Source organism: Cervus elaphus, chromosome 14 (assembly GCF_910594005.1).
Source record: "Cervus elaphus chromosome 14, mCerEla1.1, whole genome shotgun sequence".
NCBI lineage: Eukaryota > Metazoa > Chordata > Mammalia > Artiodactyla > Cervidae > Cervus > Cervus elaphus.
The window spans coordinates 21,909,746-21,932,822 of NC_057828.1; the positions used below are offsets into that span (position 1 = coordinate 21,909,746).

At 36.7% G+C, this 23,077-nt stretch overlaps 1 protein-coding gene across 1 annotated transcript in view; it reads right to left on the reverse strand.

Annotated features, from left to right (window-relative positions):
- USH2A (usherin) overlaps positions 1-23,077 on the reverse strand; it is an 890,339-nt gene that overhangs the window by 620,422 nt on the left and 246,840 nt on the right. The window contains exon 21 of the mRNA XM_043922807.1: positions 9,815-10,045. Within this exon, the coding sequence (XP_043778742.1) occupies positions 9,815-10,045 (231 nt within the window). The remainder of the gene's footprint in view (positions 1-9,814; positions 10,046-23,077) is intronic.

The following is a 23,077-nucleotide window of genomic DNA, read 5'->3' on the forward strand; positions in this document are numbered from 1 at the left end:
ATTTTGAAAGATCCAGAATTTTGACAATGATATTACTGGAATTCTTTCTATCTGATTGGAAATGAGGATAATCTTTTTTCCCCAAAAATATTTTAACCTACAATTATGTATATGTATTTTTTTCAAAAATTTTAAATTGCAGTATAGTGGATTTACAGAGTTACTTTTTCTGCTGTAGAGCAAAGTGATTCAGATAAACATATAGGCACATTCTTTGTTATATTCTTTTCCATTATGTTTTATCACAGAATATTGAATATAGTCCCCTATACTATATAATAGGATGTTGTGTTTATCCATCCTTTATATAATAGTTTGCATTTGCTAACCCCAAACTTCTAACCCCCACCCCCACTCCCTTGGCAACCACAAATTTGTTCTGTATGTCTGAGTCTGTTTCTGCTTTGTAGATAAATTTTCATTTGTGTCATATTTTAGATTTCACATAGAAGTGATCTCACATAGTATTTGTCTTTCTCTTTCTAACTTATGAAGTTAATCATTATTTTGTGGATGTTACATTTATCCTAACTTATATAAAATAATTTTAACTACAGATCTTTAAATATGTTTAATTTATCCTGAGAAAACACATACAAAATTATTCATTTTATTAAATCAAATAGCAATCACCTTCATAGACACTAGTTTTGCTATCACTACTGACCATTATGATTCTTTTTCCACTGTAAGTTCCTTTCCACCCATTTAAATTGGATGAAAAGAGAACTAAAATTACTCTCTTATTGATGCTGAATGTTATTAAGAGACAGAAAGAAATATTTTTCTTTCACAATGAAGCCTTAAAGAAGATTCCAAAATGGCCAACATATTGTAACAAAAAGACACTGGACAATTTAAGTACTATAGGTAAATTTGAGACTACTAGGCAACCTGGGAACGGGGTGGGAAGTGTTTGTTTGAGAATATGGAATGAGTGCGTGTGAACACATGTACAGTAGTATATCAGGCAACAATACACCTTTATTTGGTAATACAAGAGATGGGGAAAACAGATGCTTTAAACTGGTTAAAAGAGCATTAGCAGCTAACAAAAATAGTTTATTGCAAGGAAAAGATTATTCTGTTGTATTGACATGGTCAGTGTTGGGCTGGATTTCTGGCCACCGAAGACTCTTTTGAGCAGAAAAGATGCTATTTCAATATATTTTAAGTTATCAAGCATTACTGCCTACGTTCTTGTGTTGTGTTTCTCTCCCTTCTTTTATCTGAGCTCCTTTCCACTTATCTTTAGGATTCCTAGCATTAGGGCAGAGGACAGAAAAATGCTTCATTAATTATGAAATTATGTATTAATCTTTTTTGGAGCCAAGGAGAGGCAAACTTTAGACCAGGAATAGGCAAACTACCAGCCTGCTGCCCATTTTTGTAAAGAAAATCTTTTTGGAACATGGCTACCCTTCTTTGTTCACACAGTGTCGATGGCTGCTTTCATGCGACCGTGACAGAACTGAGAAGCTGTGACAGAGATCTCGTGGCCCACACAGTCAAAACCACTGTCTGGACCTTTAGAGGAGAATTTCATAACCCTCTGCTCTAGACTGATTTGAGAGAAGTTTACAGAAAAGGAAGGGTTCTTCATGCAAAGGCAAGTTTGTAATGTCATTCATTTTGACCATCTCAGCAAAATCAAACCCCCCCAAAAGGTATAAAAATTTTGATGAGAGAAAAAGTCCTGGTGAAATGATTGTTTCATGAAATCTGAGATAAAATTCTGAAGTGAAACAATTTACTTGCAGACCAACCTACTGTTAACTTTCCAAACACAAAGCAACATTACAGAAATGTGCTTCAAAATTAGTCACCTTAAATATGCAAGATTAAAACAAATGCAGTCCTCTGAAACCGGCCTTTCTGATGGATACGAAAAAACACAGTCTTCTCCCATCCTTCAATATCATCTGAAAGCATTTCTAAGAGCTTACTGTACCTCTCTACCAAAGGTAATAAAAATAAAACAATCTTAATAGTCACTTCTATCTCTAGTTATCATGGGTTAGTTTGACTTCTTTTATTCTAAGAATATGCCTGTCATCCTTTTCCCTCTCAGTCAATAAAGATGAGCTCAACAGACAGTCACGCCTCTTCTGATTCACATCAGAAACACCCAGGAGCTCTCATTATTGCTTGAGCTCCATTTCTTCACTTTGCTCCCAAGTTCTGCATTCTTACTCTTGCCTTTATTTTTCTATATCATTAATGCCTGCTCTTTAAACTGGTAGGCCATATAGTTGATGCATATATTTGCTTTTCAACAAATGATTTGGCTGAAATCTAACATCAAAGCTTAAATAAATTTGTAGTTTACATCTGCTTTGAAAAGACTTGGCATTTTATTTAGTGTTTTCTTTATTTTCTTTCAGAACTTTCTGGCAAAACTATTTGCTCTTAGACAGAGGAAAACAAATAGTGGGACACCAAGGGTATTGAAGGTCAGAATTAATATGCTTTTACTAATTAGTGTATCTGAAGAAGTTTGCCCTACTTACACCTTCACTATAACTGCTTAGAATCAGCTTTCCTTTAATGTGGTGTTTTAGTGTCTCAGTTCACTAAAAATAATACAAGAATAATAAAGCATAAATATCATATAGGAAAAATATAAAATATATGCTTTTAAAAGATATTGATTTGGGGGTTGCATTTCTCTCTTTATGAGTCAGTAATTAATTATATTTCTGGATCCTAAAGCATTTAGTTCAGCCATTTTAGGGAAGGCAAATACCAAGAGACTAAACTGTAAGACAATCATTTGGTGTCCTTGAACAGCATTATTATGAAGAAAGTGTACAGAGTTCTCATCTGCAAGATATTCAACATCAGTAATCACATTTTTCATGAAGACAAATAAAAGGGAATTACATCCAGGTGCACATGTGTGCTCATCTCCCCAGTGGGTTGCTACAAAGATCTCCCCAAAGGCAGTTCCTGAATTCTGGGCAGGGTCACCAGTAAAGACAGTTTAAAAGGCTGGTGTGATTGGCATCTGGATACTACAATAGTCAAACCTTCCCCCAAATGATCATGGACCTGTTTTCGCTAATAGGAAAAAAAAGTGACAAGGAGAGAGAGGGTCACCTTTGGAATGCCAATCTGAGCAGTATTATAGTTTTCTACTTTCACCAAGTTCCGTTTGGATTACTAGTGAAATTCTTTTTGTAAGTGGATTTACTCTGCAATCCTGAAAATAAGCAAAACAATTTTTTTTTTCCTCCAGAATTCCTGTTACTGTTTTGGAAAGACAAAGTACTGTTAACCCATGCAACCCGGGGAATAATTCATTATGAGTGTGCACACTATTTTCTAGTTCTAAAATCATGATCATGAAATTATGTTGAACTTAGGTCTTCTTTAAACCCTCTGATATAACCCAAGATTTGAGTATCCATTTTATATTGAGCAATTTTCCCCATATCACTTAAGTTATTCCTAGAATTTGCCCCATAAATTCTTCGGATTAGTAGAGAAAAAGAACAAACTTATGTTAATCCTAAATTGTGAATGTGGTGGTTTGAATATTTTTTGTCATTGCTCTTCTTGGGATTGGAATGAAAACTGACCTCTTCCAGTCCTGAGGCCATTGCTGAGTTTTCCAAATTTGCTGGCATATTGAGTGCATCACTTTAAAAGCATCATTTTTTAGGATTTGAAATAGCTCAGCTGGAATTCTATCACCTCCACTAGCTTTATTCGTGTCCTAAGGCCCACTTGACTTCACACTCAACTAGACTGAATCATAGAAAAAGCAAGGGAATTCCAGAAAAACATCTGCTTCATTGCACTAAAACCTTTAACTGTATGGATCACAAAAAACTGTGGGAAATACCTAAAGAGAGGGGAATACCAGGCCACCTTACTTGTCTCCTGAGAAACCTGTATGCAGGTCAAAAAGCAACAGTTAGAACCAGACATGGAACAACGAACTGGTTCAAATTTGGGAAAGGAGTATGTCAAGGCTGTATACTGTCACCCTGCTTATTTAACTTACATGCAGAGTCCATCATGAGAAATGCTGGACTGGATGAAACACAAGCTGGACTCAAGATTACCAGGAGAAATATCAGTAACTTCAGATATGCAGATGACGTCATGGTGATGGCAGAGAGCAAAGAGGAACTAAAGAGCCTTTTGATGAAGATGAAAGAGGAGAGTGTGAAAAAGCTGGCTTAAAACTCAATATACAAAACACTAAGATCATGGCACCTGGTCCCATCACTTCACGGCAAATGGTTGGGGAAACAATAGAAACAATGACAGACTTTATTTTCTTGGGCTCCAAAATCACTGCAGATGGTGACTGCAGCCATGAAATCAAAAGAAGCTTGCTCCTCGGAAGAAAAGATATGACAAACCCAGACAGCATATTACAAAGCAGAGAGATCATTTTGCCAACAAATGTCCATCTAGTCAAAGATATAGTTTTTCCAGTAGTCATGTACGGATGTGAGAGTTGGACCATAAAGAAGACTGAGTGCCAAAGAATTGATGTATTTCAACTGTGGTGCAGGACAAGACTCTTGAGAGTCCCTTGGACTGCAAGGAGATCCAACCAGTCCATCCTAAAGGAGATCAGTCCTGGGTGTTCATTGAGAGGATTAATGCTGAAGCTGATGCTCCAATACTTCGGCCACCTGATGCAAAGAGCCAACTCAGTGGAAAAGCCTCTGATGCTGAGAAAGATTGAGGGCAGGAGGAGAAAGGGACGACAGAGGAAGAGATAACTGGATAGCATCTTTGACTCAGTGGACATGAGTTTGAGCAAACTCTGGGAGACAGTGAAGGACAGGGAAGCCTAGAATGCCACAGTTCATGGGGTCGCAAAGAATAGGACATGATTGAGAGACTGAATAACAACAACAAATTGTGAATATATTATATGAAAGAATGATAACAAAACAATTAAATCTAAGTGTTTTTAATCTCACAGATGCCTCAGCAATAACTTCTATTTCGAATTTTTGAGCCTACTTAAATATCCTATGCTTATCGATTTGGAATTTTACAAGTTAAAGGAACTGACCATTCAGTGCAAGCCTCAGGTTAACAGATGAGCATGACTAGACCCACATGAAAGTAGTTTATCCAATGTCTCAACACTAGGTAGATTCATTTAACTGTTTTCAGTAACACATTAAATATCACATTTTAATATAGAAATTGCATATTACTCATGCCCCAGATATGACATTTAGGCAAACATATGTGCAGCAGGAGATGAATTAACAGAATAATGATTTTACAAATTGCATTAGATTTTATAAAATCTGTCTCATAGTAGGTATTATAAATATTTGTTAAATGAGTAATAGCTGATAGCTAATATTGAATGACTATAAACTTATCTATGTGGCAGACACTGTGCAAAGTTTATTGGATGAGCTATCCCCTTTAATACTAATCTATTTGCTTGATATCAATATTGTAAGTAGTAGTATGTCAATTTTAATAAAAGGAAAAAGAGGCACACAGATGATTAAGTGGTTTGTCTAATTACATTTAACTAACAAATAATAGGGCTTAGATCTGCAACATTTCTGTTAGTCTGCTTCCAAATCCCTTATTCTTAATTGTAAAGAAAAGGGGGGGTGTTATTTATACTATGATGCAAATGACTGATAATATACCCTTCCTAAAAATTAGACCTTTGAAAGAATATTTGTATCAGAAAGGAAAAAGACTAATAACAGATTGTAAAAAAGATTCACCTGGTTCATTTTTCAACCCCAAAGTAGACTTTGACAGAGTTCATTTATATTACTAAGCTTAATGATTTCTATATTGAGCAACAAAAACATATACTGAAGTATTTGAATTGATACTTGAGTTGTTTTCATTCTACCATTTGAGGTAAAAATATTTAAAGCAAATATATGGAAGAGGAGGGAGTTATATGAGAGATTTATTTCTGAGCTATAGTAATAAGATAATTTATACTGAGACTTTCCACATATTTCTATGGCCATGAAACATGTTGTGAATATATTTACAAATCCTGTTATTGATGGGTGAAATCTCACATTTTTCTTATATAAAATACATACAAAAATACACATCATTGTATATTTGTGTTTGAGTTATTTGATATCTCCATTCATATTTCAGGAATCATTTTTAGTTAGAGTTTGAGATTTTGAACTGAATCAAAATAAAAGATATCTGACTTCTTCTTATAATTATTCACTTTTTAAATATAATTCATCTTAGAGATGTCCAGGATTTGCTCATTAAATTTGCCTCAGAATATAGAAATTGCATGAAATTTATAGGAACATGAGTTGAAAGCACTGTTTGAGGCAGAGCACTTCAGCACATTTAAAATAATTTTGTTCAGTGTTAGAAAAATCTAGTTTTAGGAACCCTCTAGAATTAATTGATACAGAAAAAAAATAATCTCACTCCCAGAAGTCTTTAGGGATACAAGTAAATAAATAATTCCAATACTATTATATTTTTTTGTTACTTGAAAGGGCTTCCCATTTGGTGCTGGTGGTAAAGAATCTACCTGCCAATGCAGGAGACACAGGTTCTATCTCTGGGTCAGGAAAACCCCCTGGAGTAGGAAATGGCAACCTCTTCCAGTATTCGTGTCTGGAGAATTCCATGGTCAGAAGAGCCTGGTGAGCTACAATCCATGGGGTCGCAAAGAGTCAGGCATGACTGAATCAACATAGCATGCACATTACTTGAAAAGCCAAAAACCAAAAGACAAATCCAAAAAATTTAGCAGTATTGGGTAAGGCCTACTACTTGGGTGATCATTACTTCGCCTTCCACCCTCATTTATTACTTTTAGATACTTCTTGTTCTGTACCTTCTAAAGAACTATCCAAGGTTGCTCACTTCCCCTCTAGCAAAGTACCAGCTTTTGTACCAGAAGACTCCAAATTCACATTTCAATTCAGCAGCTGTGGCAATTTGGGGGACCCAGTTACTGGAGCTGCATTTCCTCAAAATTCAGGAGAGGGAAAATATCTACCTTCCAGGGTTGTAGAGGGAATGAATGACAGAATGTACAAGGAAAACAAACGTGCAAAGCTAACTATACACTTACCTTTCTACATAAGAAGATACAAGTTAAAGCATTGAAACAAGTATACTGTCAAGGGTGAAACAGATCGCCAGCCCAGGTTGGATGCATGAGACAAGTGCTCGGGGCTGGCGCACTGGGAAGACCCAGAGGGATGGGATGGGGAGGGAGGCGGGAGGGGGGATCGGGATGGGGAACACATGTAAATCCATGGCTGATTCATGTCAATGTATGGCAAAAACCACTACAATATTGTAAAGCAATTAGCCTCCAACTAATAAAAATAAATGGAAAAAAAAAAAAAGGAAAGCTATTAAGTTGCTCTTGTACACTTATCTTGCTTGGCTCGTTGATTGGGTAAATTTAGTTAAACCATGACCCAACTCAATAAAAGTATCCAACCAAACCTGCCAGGTAAGCCAAAGGGTCAAACCAATAAATAACTTGATGGAGACCTGGTTACTTTCAAAGTTAAGACAGCCTTCAAAGCAAGCCACGCGGCTCATACAAAGGAGCAAGCGAGGCCCCAAAACGTGCCTAAATGCAGGAGAACTGCTTATTCTCCAGAAATCACCAAAGCTCCCGGGAGTCGTTCAAGCCAAAATTGTGATCTCCCTGCCTTGTCCTTCAGATGATGTGGACTCCAAACACATTTTCTGTGCAGCTGGAGTCTTTGTTACAGACAGAAGGATCCTGCTTCGTGAGGCCGGTGTTTATGGCCTAACTTTTTTAAAGAGGAATTTGGAAAACTTCCCAGACGCTGCATCTGCCCCTAGCCCATGCACCTCGGAGTCTGAGGCCGGCGAGGGAGGCAGCGCAGACGACTAAATTTATTAACGGTGGATGGGCCACTCTGTCTTTTCACAGCAACAGCAGTAGGTGATCCCATCGAAAATCTGTCTGCTGGCTAGCTAGCAAATCCAAGCTGACATGCCTGCCGCAGCGCTACCCAGATGAATGGCAAGAAGGCTGATTCCTCAAAGAAACACATCACAAGCCAAAGGCTGGATCAGGAAGGCAGTTCCAGCTCCATCCAAGAGAAAGTCTTTTACTTTCTACCCACAGGTTCTTTTCTAGATACCTATGTTTTCTTTTTTTTTTTAGTTTTCTCACTAAGCTTTATTTTTTCTATAAATTTATTCATTTTAATTGGAGGCTAATTACTTTACAGTATTGTAGTGGTTTTGCCATAGATTGACATGAATCAGCCACGGGTGTTTTTCTTTCCTTTCTTCAACTTTTAGGAATAGTAAGCAGAAGTTGAGTGGTAAACTATGTACTATGAGGGGAGCTCAGTGATGAATTTCTAATACTCAGGGAGGAGCTGGATGTACTAGGCCAGTGGTTACTCTTAATATATTAATCTTTATATATCACAGCTAGAGCATAATCATGATTCATTGCAAACACACATCAGCAGCCAGCCTCACATAAAAGCAAACTATTTACTACTTTAAGTAAAAATAAAATGATACACAAGCTACGTTTCAGAGCTCAAGTTCCATTTCATTGTCCTCAACATTTGCAATATTTGAAAGTCCAGCTATTGCTCCAAAATTATGTTCTCAGGAGTTAAATTAATATCATTCTGAGTTTATAGAATCATATATATTATACACTTTGTAAATTCTTTAAAAAGTGGTAAACTATGTACTATGAATAGTTACTATTTTCTATACCTACAGTCAAATAGTGCTTCTAAAAACTGTAATTCATAGAGCAAAAGACTTCCAGACTATAATACGTGTCAAATCAGGAACTGAGCGAGACACACGAGGTTAGCTCACACAGTGAGGGTTGGATCTTGTGTTAGATGAATTGGGAGATTGGGACTGACATATATGTACTATGATACTATGTACAAAATGGATAGTTGACGAGAACCTACAGTATAGCTCAGGGAACTTTACGTAGTTGTCTGTAGTGCCCTAAATTGTATGGCAGTCCCAAACAGAGGGGATATATGGACACGTATAGCTGATTCACTTTGCTATACAGCAGAAATCAACAAAACATTGTAAGGTAACTATACTAGAATAAAAATTAATTGACAAAAGAAAGTAGAAAAAACAAGAAAATGTTTATATTTTACTGGGGATTTTTGCACTGGCTTTTATTTGAAAAATATTGTATTAAAATATTATGTACATGGACAACTGAGTTTTTGGTGCCTTAAATATTGTGCCTGACTTGCCTTACTCTACTTCTGACCCACAGAAGGTAGGCTTTCCCTGAAATTACTTTTTCCCATAATGCTCTCAATAGAACATAGGATATGAACAGTTGTTACATTTAAAAAAAAACAGTTACATCAAATAAGTACTAGGAATAGTTAAACAAAGTTAAATAGATTTTTTACACTTCTTTTCAGAGACTGTAATAACTCAATGTGTACTAAGCATCTCCAACAGCATGGGGCATTTCTCAAACTCATTTGCCACAGAACTCTTTTCCACAAAGGAGGTGAATAATACTCTGAGGAACACATTCTGGTAAATAGCATCCAAGAATCACGTCCAGCGCAGACTTTGATCCAATAAGGCTGCCTTCCCACATCATTTTCTTCCCTCCACTTACCCCTTTTTTATCCCCCCAGAATACTAAAAAGAAAAGTATGTTGACACAATCAAGCTAAAGTGTAAAAAGACTACACTGGCATCTCTATAAACAGGCATAATAAAAACTCATTGTAAAGGAATATTAGAATAATAGAGAACACTTTGCGGTGTAGTGCCTCATAAGGAAAGTGACATCAAGCACGCTTACCCGTGAAGTCTGTATTGACTGGGTGGGTGGAGCCGGGGAACTTATAATATCCATGTCCTGTGAAGCGAGTCCCCTTCGTCACCACGGCCCTCGGAGCCGGAAGAGATGGCTCCCTCCTTTCCAGTTGATACACAGGAGAAGGCCCATTCTGCTCTTCAGGCGCCAGCCAGCTAAGACGCATGGTTGTGCTGTTGATTCCTTCAACCAGAGGCGGCCTCAGTTGGGCTGGTGCTAAATATTAGAAAACCCTTGTTACTTTCAAGAACTTGCCTTCCATTTCTAGACACTGATAGGTACATATATATTCACATGCACCTGTGTACATCATACGCCAAATCAATTATGGTCTCAAGGATTTCTATGGTTCTCAGAACTGAAAATACAAGACACAATTTGTATTAAAGGCAACCAAAGAAAATTTAAACGACTAACAAATGTTAAACAAAGTTTTATTGAACAAAATTTTTTCTTGTATTTTCTCTATTCTCTCTTGCTACCTAACAGACACTATATAGTCTATTGCTTCCCCACTCAGATTCCCCTTCCCAGGCAGGTGCTTCAGGGCTCCATCTTCTGTGCTTAGTCTTTAGGGGCTCATGGCTGCTCCATTTTCTAGAGACTTAACCTGCCTGAGTGGAAGCTACAGGATCCCTTGTGAATCCTGCAGCCAGTGACTACCAGCCTATGGCTACAGGTCGCAAAGGGCAGAGTCCCTTGTCTTAATGTAGTATCAAGTCAGGGCTGCAATCCACAGAAGCCAAACAGGCAAAGGAAATGTTTGAAATGGGCTAGTTAGGGAGACAAGAGAAAGTGTGGGGACTGAGAAAAACCAGGTGGGGTGAATGGTCACCAATTCACGCCAGCCAATGGATGACTCAGGAATGACGGCCCAATGTCGCCAAACCTTTTAGTCTGTTTTTTAAAAAGTCATTTTTTGTGTAATTTTCTGATTTTTTTAAAGCTTAGAAACTGGTCTAAATTAAAACAAACAAATAAGCAAAAGCTGCTCTGAAAACCAGAAAACGCATCCACGTGGAAGAAATGCACGTGAGAGCTCAGGGAGGTGCAAACTCTTCTCTGGGCACCGCAGACTTGGGGCAGCCTCAGGGTCCTGAAGAGACCACACGACCACTAGCAGGAGCCTGAGCCTCGGGCAGCCAGCACCCTGTGCTCACACACGTGCTGGGGCCACGGCATGATCTGAGGCCCAGGAACACTGGAAACTCTGTGGAGCCTCCTAGCAAATCTTCAGAGGGACAGAGTTAAGACTTCCCCTAAAACCTACTGGAAATGGATCAGATTAACAACTGAGTTGTTGAAAATGAAGGCCCGTTTTGATTTTTATTTTCTTAAAGAGTCTGTATGATGAGATTCATATCCACTGTAAATGTATCAGCTGGATTTGAGGGGTAAAAGTGAAGAAAAAAAATCACATGTCATAATCACTGAGCTTATTTACTGTGGACCCAAACTAAAGCTGTGGACTTTAATTTACACTTGTATTAACACAACCTTGTATAGGCACAAAGTCTTTGTCTGTTTCAATAAATGTGAATTAAAATGATGTGAATAAAAACAAATACCCTTAAACCAAGAAAACAAACTCACCTTAAATCAACTTAGAACAATTACCATTTGTTACTTTCTAGAAAGCTTGGCCAGCTTTCTAAAGAGAAACAATTGTGATTCTATTTTCACTTTTAGTAAAGAAGAAAGTGCGCTGAGCAAAAAGTTAAACAACTTAGATAATGAACAATTTTGTTCATCTCCTGCCACTGTGAACTATGTGATATTTTTATCCTTATATAAATTTATGCATGATTTCCTTTACTATTCTTTGCCAAAAATGAGCTAAATGGTGGGCTCTCAGAGATTTCATTCTATATGGTATGATTTTTCTTCAAAATAATCCAAAACAAAACAAAAAGCTAAGCCATGCAGAAATTTCTTCTCTCACTAAAGCTCATCTTCAGAGTTTGGAGTTCCATCCTTCTATTAACTCTTCAGCAAGCCATCACTGCTATAAGCTTAACTGGAAGGAAGGACTGTCAAAGATTTCTGAGTTTTGGGCTCAGGGAAGCAACGAAGGACCAATGAAATCTTTTTAGATTGTCTAAATTTTGCTACTTAGAAGCACAGAAGAGGAATTTTGAGTATTTCTGCTATGTTTTCTGTATTCCACTTAAGACTCCCTAATGATCTGGGATACAAAGACTTGAACACTTTAGTTTGAAAAATATTATCTATTTCAGAGATGTTCAATTGAACTTTCTCAGTGAAAATATTCTCAATTTGTACTGTCTAATACAATAAGCACTAGCCATATATGACTACTGAATACTTGATGTGTGTCTATTGAAACAAAGGGCTTGAACTTTTAATTTTATTAAGTAGCACTATATATAGCTACCATGTTGGACAGCAAAGACTTAGCAAATCACAAACTATATATATTTGATGTGTTAAAAATAGAAATTCCATTTTAACTATTTAGTGAAATTATTAATAAATCTCCTGTACTTCTTAATAGCAGAAGAATTTTATTATTTTTTATTTTAAAATTTAAAAAGATTTTTATTGGGGTATAGTTGATTTACAATATTGTATTAGTTTCTGCTGAACAGTAAAGTGAATCAGTTATTCACAAACTACTACTCTTTCTTTCTACTCTTTTTTTAAGATTCTTTTCCCATATAGGGGCTTCCGTAGTGGCTCAGATAGTAAAGAATCTGCCTGTAGTGCACAAGATCCGGGTTTGATTCCTGCTTCAGGAAGATCCCCTGGAGAAGGGAATGACAACCTACTGCAGTATTCTTGCCTGGAGAATTCCATGGACAGCAGAGCCTGGCGGGCTACAGTCCATGGGGTAGCAGAGTTGGACACGATGGAGTGACTAATACTATCACTTCTACTTTCCCATACAGGTCATTACATTGTGTTGAGAAGAGTTCCCTATGCTCTATAGTAGGTTCATGGTAGTTATCTGTCTTATGTCTAGTAGGGGATATATATCAACCCCAATACCCCAATTACCCCTTGCCCTTTTCCCCCTGGTACTCCAGTGTTCACTGCAGCACCGTTTACAATAGCCAGGACTTGGACACAATCTAAACATCATCAAAAGAGAAATGAAAAAAGAAGATGCAGTACATATATACAATAGAATATTACTCAGTCATAAAAAAGAATAAAACAAGGCCATTTGCAGCAATGTGAATGCACCTAGAGGATTGTCACACTGACTGAACAAAGTCAGAGAAACACAAATATCATATGATCGCACCTCTATGTAGAATCCAAAAAATACCTTACAAATGAAAGTATTTACAGAGACAGATGAAAACAAACTTATTCTTATTTAAAATCCGCTTCATTCTCAAGGTCTCATCTGTTTGACATTTGATACTCTTTTACTTTACTTCAATCAACCAGCTGGAAGGAGATAATAAAGCTTTGTACCATTATTTTATTCAAAATTCTTTCCCCAATGATACATCACCCATAATCACTTCTTAATCAAGAATATAATTTCAGAATTGAACAAAGCAAAAGGAATGCTCAGTAGTTTTTTTTTGGGGGGGGGGTGTTTGTTTTAATATCTACTAAAATTGATAGCATGCAATTTTAAAAATATGACAAAATGATTATAATCAATAAGGACAATTCTGCATTGAGAATCCACTAAAATTAATGTTGACTATTTAAACTCTAACAAGTAGTCAAGCATCTTTTCTAGATTCACAGGAGAATTATTCCACTGAGCAATGACAATATTCTTAGGAAGTCAACTACAGAGGAGTGGAACTAGTGTGTGTGTGTGTGTGTGTGTGTGTGTGTGTGTGTGTGTGTGTGTGTGTGTGTGTGTGTGTGTGTGTGTGTGTGTGTGTGTGTGTGTGTGTGTGTGTGTGTGTGTGTGTGTGTGTGTGTGTGTGTGTGTATTTTATTCACTTGTTTAAAAATAAATAAACACCTCTCAGCTGTCTTTTATAGTTTCACTTGGAGTCTCCAGCCCACAGGAAAGGATGAGCACTTAGTCATTATCTTCAGAGTTCCCTTAGTATCAGAAAGGGAATTTTCAGTCAACTAAATGAGACTGGTCTCATACACTTTCACAAGTATTAACAGAATGATAATAAGATAAACAGATACTCCTGAACTATTAAACACATGCATACAAACTTAGACTCACGAAGAGACCAGGGAATAAAAGATCACCAAGTGCATGGATTATAGGCATAAATTTGTTAATCACAAAGCAATAAATTAAGAGACATTATGGAATTATGGAAAAGTCATTGGAACCTTCTAGAGATCATAATTTTCACATTTTGTTATCCAATTCTGCAAGATTTTAGAAAAACACTTCAAAATTATGTGCCTCGTGTTTCTCTCAGACAATATAAGAATAAATTTTCAGTAATACATCTTGAAAATAAAAGTTTTTAAAAACAATATAATTGTGTTAGGTTTTATAAGGCAAATTTCTATATAAGTACAAGGCACTATTATTACTAGCCAATAAAGTATCTTTCAGATTACATATTATAAAATGACTCAATTCATTCACACTCAGAATCTATCTGTATTTACTTAGAATTCTCTTATAGATGCAAACTTCAATATTCATCATTTCAAAGAATAACAAGATACAAATTCTGTTTCCACTTGGAATAAACTTACAATGCTGTTGTATTTTTTGCATTAGCTCTGTAATCCAATTTCTAGTCTTGCTCTTCTACTTATAATCATTCTTTTACAAAAAACTCTGTAATATATATTCTTTTTATGCAGCATTTATTACTTTATAATCTGATTAACAGCATATCATAATGCATAAATTTACACTTGCAAAATTTATGTAGTGTGGAGTTTGAGCATCTTAGGATAAGAACTGAAGACTAAATGAGCAGAAGCTCTTGCTGATGACAGCTCTTTAAAATCGAATCCATGTTTTCAAGGAAGAGTTTGTTGTCTATGAAGGCTGCATGGCTGCGTCAATACCTTAAAGCATTCTCAACTACTAGGAAGATGGCAATCTAGAAATAAACAGCCTTTCCTCATTTCAGGGGTGTAAGGGGAACACTAATATATGACATCCTCAGGCATCTTGTCAGTGAAAAATGATTCTGACTTTTTCTCAGAGATGCAAAGCGTCACAGGAAATGTGATTTGCCAAATGCTTCTAGCCACAAACACCTGTGGAAAAGGGCACTGGGACCAGGACTCAGACATGATATCCAGGTTGATCATGAAGCCATGATTTTCCAGTTAGCAAGCACGCTCCAGTCAGGGTCAGAAGAGGAAAGGATTCTCCTCCTGACTTTCTGAGATCTCCCAGCACTCAGATAGACCTTGTTGACTGGTCTATTCTCTGGCTGAGGAAAGAACAGCATCAATTTTCCCAATCCCTTCTTTGTTTACTAGTCTCCTTCAAGAGAGAAGATATATAGTGGAACTGATCTGGAAAGGAGAAAACTAAGGTTCTATACTGGTCCTTTAAGGCCCTACTTATGGAACATTGGCTAATCCATTATTTGGCCTCTCTGTTAAGCATTTCACACATTCATTTTTTGGGAAAAAAAAGTGTATTGAAGTTTAGTTGATGTATAATATTATATAAGCTACAGGCTTACAACAGAGTGATTCACAAGTTTTAGAGGCTATACTCCATTTACAGTTATAAGATATTGGCTATGTTGCCTGCGTGGTACAATATATCCTTGTAGCTTATTTTATACATAATAGTTTGGACCTCTCACCTCCTACCCCTATGATATAACTTCTCTCTTCCCTCTTCCTACTCATAACCACTAGCTTGTTCTCTGGATCTGTGTGCCTGCCTTTTGGGGTACATTCATTAGTTTGTTGTATTCTTTTTTAGATTCCATATATAAGTGATACAATATTGTCTTATTTCACTTAACAAATGCCTTCCAAGTCCATTCATGTTGTCTCATTGACAAAATTTCATTCTTTTTAATGGCTGAGTAGTATTTCATTGTGTATATGTAGGCCCATCTAGTCAAAACTATGGTTTTTCCAGTAGTCATGTATGGACATGAGAGGTGGAGTACAAAGAAAGCTGAGCACTGAAGAATTAATGCTTTTGAAGTGTGGTGTTGGAGAAGACTCTTGAGAGTCCCTTGGCCTGTAAGGAGGTCCAACCAGTCCATCCTAAAGGAGATCGATCCTGGGTGTTCATTGGAAGGACTGATGCTGAAGCTGAAACTCCAATACTTTGGCCACCTGATACAAAGAACTGACTCATTGGAAAAGACCCTGATGCTGGGAAAGATTGAGGGCAGGAGGAGAAGGGGACGACAGGGTATGGGATGGTTGAATGGCATCACTGACTTGATGGACCTGAGTTTGAGCAAGCTCTGGGAGTTGGTGATGGACAGGGACGCCTGGCTTGCTGCAGTCCATGGGTTCGCAGAGAGTCAGACACAACTGAGCGACTGAACTGAACTGATATGTACTACATCTTCTTTATCCATTTATATATTGATGGATGCTTAGGTTGCTTTCATATTTTGTCAATTATAAATAATGATGTTATGAACATTGGGGTGCATGCATCTTTTCAAATTAGTGCTTTTGTTTATTTCAGATATGTACTCAGGGGTAGAACTGCTGGCTAGTATCTCATTTATTGAAGAGCATGACAGACCCGATTATACCTATGATGTCTTCCAGTTAGAAAATTCTGGCTGAACATTTGCAAGTAGTGTTTCTCAAGAGTAAATCATGAAGGGGCATCGGACATACGGGTCCCTCATCCCTCCAGGAACCCAGCCAACTTATCCCTGCAACTCTGAGTCACCTTGTTCTTTACCATGGCACACAAATATTATGATTTTTCTATGTGTTTTAGGATATAAAGAAAGTCCAGAAAGCATTTCTTTTCAGTAATTTAAGGCGAATCACCTTCTTGGTGAATATACACTACCTTAGCCAGCTGTCATATCAGTGATTCTCCATAATTTGCACACAACTTGCATCCTACATGTAAAGGGAGTGAGCCATGATTTCCGGACTGCACTTCGCAGCTGCAATGACAACAAGCATTGTTCCCTAAAGTCCCCCATTAATAAAAGGTAGTTGCTTGGACTGTAATTATGGCATCCTTCCTACCCAAACTTGAAGCTTTTATGGGGCTTATGCAATTAACTACTTAAATGCATCGTAACACTTGCTTCTCTGACAGCAAAGTATTGATTTTTTAATCATTTTCAAGTCTCCTCTAGCACAAATAAATGTACTACAGTTACAGTTAATGCACTGTGTACATGCATTAAATGTTAGTGTGACAGAATTTATTATTTTGTGATATATAGAACTGAAGTCAGGCTTCTCAGAAAGGAGCATCATGGATCCAACATCAGTATGGAAACTACCATTGTCCTTGATACTCCAAATTCTCTAACTTCGGAAAGCTAGAGATCTCTCACTTAGGCTTAAAATAAAGGAGGGGGTACTGAGTATAAATCTTTCCTAGGTGTCAGTGTAGGAGAAAATTAAAAGTAGTCCAGCAGAGAAGATAACAGTTTATTTTTCCCTAAAGGTGTCACTGTGGGTGTATGGCAACTTTGTTCACATGAATTTCAATGTAGCTTTTCCCTTGCATTTATTTAGGACATTTCAAAATATTTTGCATACAATAGTCTATTTCAATTCTTACACATTTTAATCGTGCTGTTTTAATGCCTCACTATGGTTAATACATCAGAAAACTGAAACAATGTTTCACAAAGTGTGATTTTACATGCCATTTCTGCTATGCCAAAAAGGTCAACAGAGGTCTCATGAAAGTCACTTATCTAAATACAGACCTGGCAACAGAGGTCATTACACAGCATATCAACAAGCCTTTTCCTTGGGCACAGCACACATTCAACATTAAAGTTGGTGAGTAAAAAGCAGTTAATTTTGTTTTGTTAGAAATAATATCATTTTAGTTTTAGCATCTAAGACAGATGCCAGCATTTCACTCTGAACAGATGGTAATTCCATCTAATAGTGCATGTCTGTATTAGTAAGGTCTGTTGTGTATACAAACAGTAATAAACAGTAGGTAAGGATCAAAATAAATTTTAATTGTTGACATTAAATTCTGGCAGCCACAGTTCTAAGGCTGCAATATTCCTTTTTCAAGTCTGTCAGATTTACTAACACTACACAAGCTTTGTCCAAAGCTGCCAAATCCTAGCTTCCACAGAAAGATACCGCATCCTCCCAGCTCCCGGTCTGCACCAGGGTTGCCTGTTTTCCTACACTGAAATAATCACTCAGGAATAACATGAGATTGGTGCTACCACGGATGCGATGCTCTTCCAGGATTTTTTTTTAGAATGCTCCCAGAGGACTGAACCTTTAATTAAGAGGTTGATTTTTAAAATGTTGTATCCAATTGTTACACTATGGGTTCCAGTGTTATCACAGTCACCTTCCTACCCTTCTAAGAAAAGGTCTCTCATTCATTCCATCTCTTCTCATCGCAAATCTGGGCATTCCTGAACTTCTCTGAGACTGACATCATCCCTTTCATTTGGTTTGCTTTGCCAGAATCTGAAGGATTTCCCTAACAATCACAGCTCTCATCGGCTGAACTCTTCTGTAGGTTTTACTGTGGATCAAGCCTGCCAACAAGCACCAATTTGGTTCTCATAATGTCTCCAACTATCTGGTATTACAAGTAGTAGCTGCTATTTATTTTGGGAAGCTGCCATGTCAAAAAAAAAATCATTATAAAAAAAAATCCAGTTTGGCATTCAAGTGACTGTTCAATAACAAACATGCTTTGCAATCAAATTTCTTTTTTAAAAATGGATGTATTTTTTGAATCATGAAAAATATATTGCTTCCACCATATGGGACAACCAACGACTCACCAACCGATTTCAGATGCAGCATATTGAGCTGACCATATGTTACAGTGCTGTTGAATGGCTGAGTGATTCATGCCCGTCACATTCTAGTATATCAATTAAAGCTCCTTGAAGTCTGCATGATTTGTGTCTCTGTTATTAAACCCTGCTAATTCATCCCACTTACACATCTGTTATAAATCTCTAGGAGTGCTGCATGATTCATGGCAATCTGTGAGCATGCTACAGCAAATTCTTCTCCTTGTAATTAACAGTAAATTGTTTTACTGCCATGCAATGAATTTTTCAGTTATATTGCAAATGAACTCCTAAATGTGCGGTTCTTTCCTAAGAACTGACTCATATCATTAGGCAATTAAAAAGTATTGCTTTGAACCAAAAGCTTTTAATCAAGAGAAATACAACTTCAACATTGCTTGAGAGCCATGGAAATTTGACATGGTGGTTAGAAGTGCAAAATAATTTCTGTTGTTGAAAAAGCAAAACAAACAAACAAAACCAGCCCTTCCTTGTACTCTCAGGATTTCCCTGATGCTAAGACGTGAGAACGGCTGCCTAAAAACAGTGGGTGAGACAAGTTTGCACAGATACTGTTTATCTTAGAAGTGACTTGAGTCAGCTGTCATTACCAAATTTCTCAGATTGCCTTACACTTCTCTAATTGTAAAACAGAGCCTTTATTCTTGAAATAAATAATTGGATAATTAGCCAAGTTGAATCAGCAGAGGATTTCACTGCTGTTCAAGTGTTCTTGTCAAAGGTGAAGCAAATTCATTTCAGCTCGCCTCCGCAGCTCTTCGAAGAGGCTTTGATTTTTTTTTCCCCCACTTTCTTGGCAGCAGCCTGAGATTCATGAGTCCATACATCAAGTTAGTAGTTTAACAACAAATGGAATTAAATTCAAAGAAGGGAAACTAATTGAAGGACAGCAACAAAAGTGTTTGGTAATGTGCTTTTTAATATGGCGTGCCACATTTGCATGATAATTTTTCCTTTTTAGCATGGAGCAGAAAGTGACTAGCTTAATGAGGGATTATTCAAGACAGGAACGAACAAAATGCATTCATAACTAAGAACAAAGATTGTATTATGAAACAAAAACAGGCAACCTCAGAGAAGTAACTGGATGATTGGTTTATGCATTATGAATAAAAAGATAGAAAAATATTTATATTAGTATTCACTAATGACTATATATACAAGATTGTTGTAATTAAAATTATAAATTAACATATTAAGAGTGCTTGTTTAATCACTCTGGGTCCTATTCACAATGAAAAGACTTATGTACCTGCATACAAAACAATGTGTGTTTTCAACCCAGCAGCAAACAGCCCGTACATTCTACTTTGGATGGATTCAGACAGGAAACTTAATGCACCACTAATTACTTGCTTAATGGGAAATGGGCACTTCTAAGCTTGTAGTGTAGAGGTCAATTTATGATGGGTAAGGGAAATAGGACATCGTTCCTCCAGGAATGGATCTCCAAAAGGAATTTCTCTGAAGGAAGGTTTAATTTGTACTTAATTCACAAAGGATGGAAATGTACAAAGTTATTAGATTAAAAGGGTAATCTTAAAGAAAAGGATTAGAAGCTTCTAAGGGCCCAGTCTGTCAGATCATGACCCATATAAACCCAGAAGCAACTCCAAAGCCGTCCATCACACTTTCTTGAAGATTTTGCAATAGAGTTGCAACTGCTCCTGGGAGAGTACCTCTCTCAAATCAGTTCTGGAACTGTTCATGGGCACCAAAACTAAAGGAGCAGTGATAAACATTCTGGACGAAACGTGCCAATTCTAATGATACATCTAATCGAAAAAATACTTGAAAGAGAGCAAATTACAATTCTCAAGCTTTTTAATGAAACAGACATATCTAACAAGTATCTTTTTGATTTCTGTGACTGAGGTTTAAGGAAAAAACATATTTTCATGATTCAGTGCTTCAGAAAAGCTGAATACTACTTCCAATTTACAGTGCTCTTTTTCAAAGTTTTTAAATGGTTGTTCTGATCCTTGGCAACTCACTCACATGAACTACATTTAGACTTAAGAGTTAAATTTCCCACAAATCTATTGGAATTATGTACCCTCCAAACCATAATTTTATTACTAGAAGAGACAAAGCAAGAAGAGTCAAAGTGCTGCAAGTCAACTTTCATTCCTTTCCTACAACAAATCTGTTGACCATTCAAAAGCACTGACCTTCTCACTGTTTATTTCTATGACTTAAAATCTATCAGTTACACAGACATTTAATCCTAGGAAAATTAAAAAAAAAAAAAAAAAGAAATACCCTATTTCTGTACTGAAAACAAAGGAGGCAAGAAGGATATTGGATCTGTAATTTCTGGGGTTCTCCTTATATTCTATTAAAAACAAGTCCATTTTCCCTGGCCTAAACACCCCTGAAAACAATGCATTTTACCATAAATCAAGTGGCAAGCAAAAATTATTTTCCATACTTTTGTCATGTAAGTGATTTCATTCCCTGTCTGGCAGATGAAAAGTCATAGAGTTCTGACAAGATAAATTAAATAAATTAAGAGACTAAGAAATAAAAATTTTCCCAGAAAAACACTAATTTTTCTCTCAGAAGAGAAAGGATCTCACATGTGAACAAAATTAATGCATACTTTTATGGAAATTGAGTAGAAGGAACATTTTGGCAAAGAACAAAAAGCTACACATTCAAAACTTACCATCTTTTGCAACTGTTTACTTTTTTTACTACCCAGCTTTTGCTCTGACTATGCTAATCAGAATGCTGCTCAGGGGATCATCAATGACCCTACATTCCTTGTATCTTACATTTCTTTCCCTTTCCCTACCGTCTGCGACTCTACTGACATTCTCCTTCTAGAATTTTCTCTGCCCTTGACTTTTTAAATAGTGCTCTTTCTAGATTCTATACCTAACTCTGACCATGTCTCTGTTTCTTTAATTTTTCTTTCTCTCCCAGAATGTGAGCATTCACTGAGGTGTAAACTTTCCTTTTGTATTTTCTCTGCCTTCACTAATATATTACCATCCATAGTTTTACCTCCTTTTATATGCAGACAATTATAAAATGTACATCCTTCTTAAGCTCCAGATTTGCATTTTCCGTTGTTGGCTGGTTATAATTGTCATGGATATGTTTTGATCAAATAATTAAACTGAAACTCATGGCTTTATTTCTCCTATATGGTCTTTCTTCGTTTTTTTGCATCACATTCAGTGGCATCACCAAGGTCTAGGATATTAACAATCATCTTCAGTTCCTCCCTCTTCTTAACCTGTGGATTTCTTTTCCTTGAAGCATTCCATTTCATGCTTCTAGTATTTCTTTCTATTTATCTAATTTACTTTCTCATGACTTTTTTAGAATGTCCTGTTTTAGCCACTAAGTCATATCCGACTCTTTTTGGCCCCATGGACTGTAGCCCGCCAGGCTCCTCTGTCCATGGGATTTCCCAGGCAAGAATACTGGAGTGGGTTGTCATTTCCTTCTCCAGGGTATCTTCCCAACCCAGGGGTCGAACCAAATCTCCTGCACTGGCAGGAGTATTCTTTACTGCTGAACCACGAGGGGAGCCTCCTTGGAATGCCTACCAGACTCTATTTCCACATTCTCTTCTAATCTATACTATACTATACTCTACTGACAGAGAAATCACCATAATCCCCAGCTTTCATCATGTCAGTATGGAACAGCATCTGAAACAGCAACAAGTACATGATATAAACTCAAAAAATATCTACAAACATCTTTACCAATTATTTATAGTCCACCTCAAATGCCATTTAACCTGACATGATTTCCCAATCTGCTAAATCAGTCACCTATCTCATATTCTCTGTTCCAATAGCTTTCTTTTATCCTTTCCCCCAAGGTGTTAATCCTACCTGTTATATGTCAACATCTTAATACAGACAACATTAAGGCATGAATGGTTTCTATTAGAACTCACCCCACTTCCTAATGCCTGAAATTAGAACCTTAATAGAAACTTACTCAATCGAGCATTCACAACAAAACAGCAATGGTATGGTATGGCACCTTATTAATTTTATATTGTGAACAACAAATTTGAAATGTGCAGTTTTTGATCAAAATGTAGAAATACATGTCATAATTCAGGACCACATGCTCTTCACAGAGCTGAAAATTGATGCTTTTCAATGTTAATCCCCTACAGCTTACTTTTGTCATTCAAGCCTTAGTTTTAGGACTCTCCATTGTTACATTTATGTTAAAATAATGTTATGGAAACAAGGTTGCAAAGTAAAACTTCATGACTTTGATAACAGAAATTCTATAACACACTGTGACTAATAAAAAGATTATGTAATAGTTATAACAAAAATCTTGATAGAAATAATTTGTT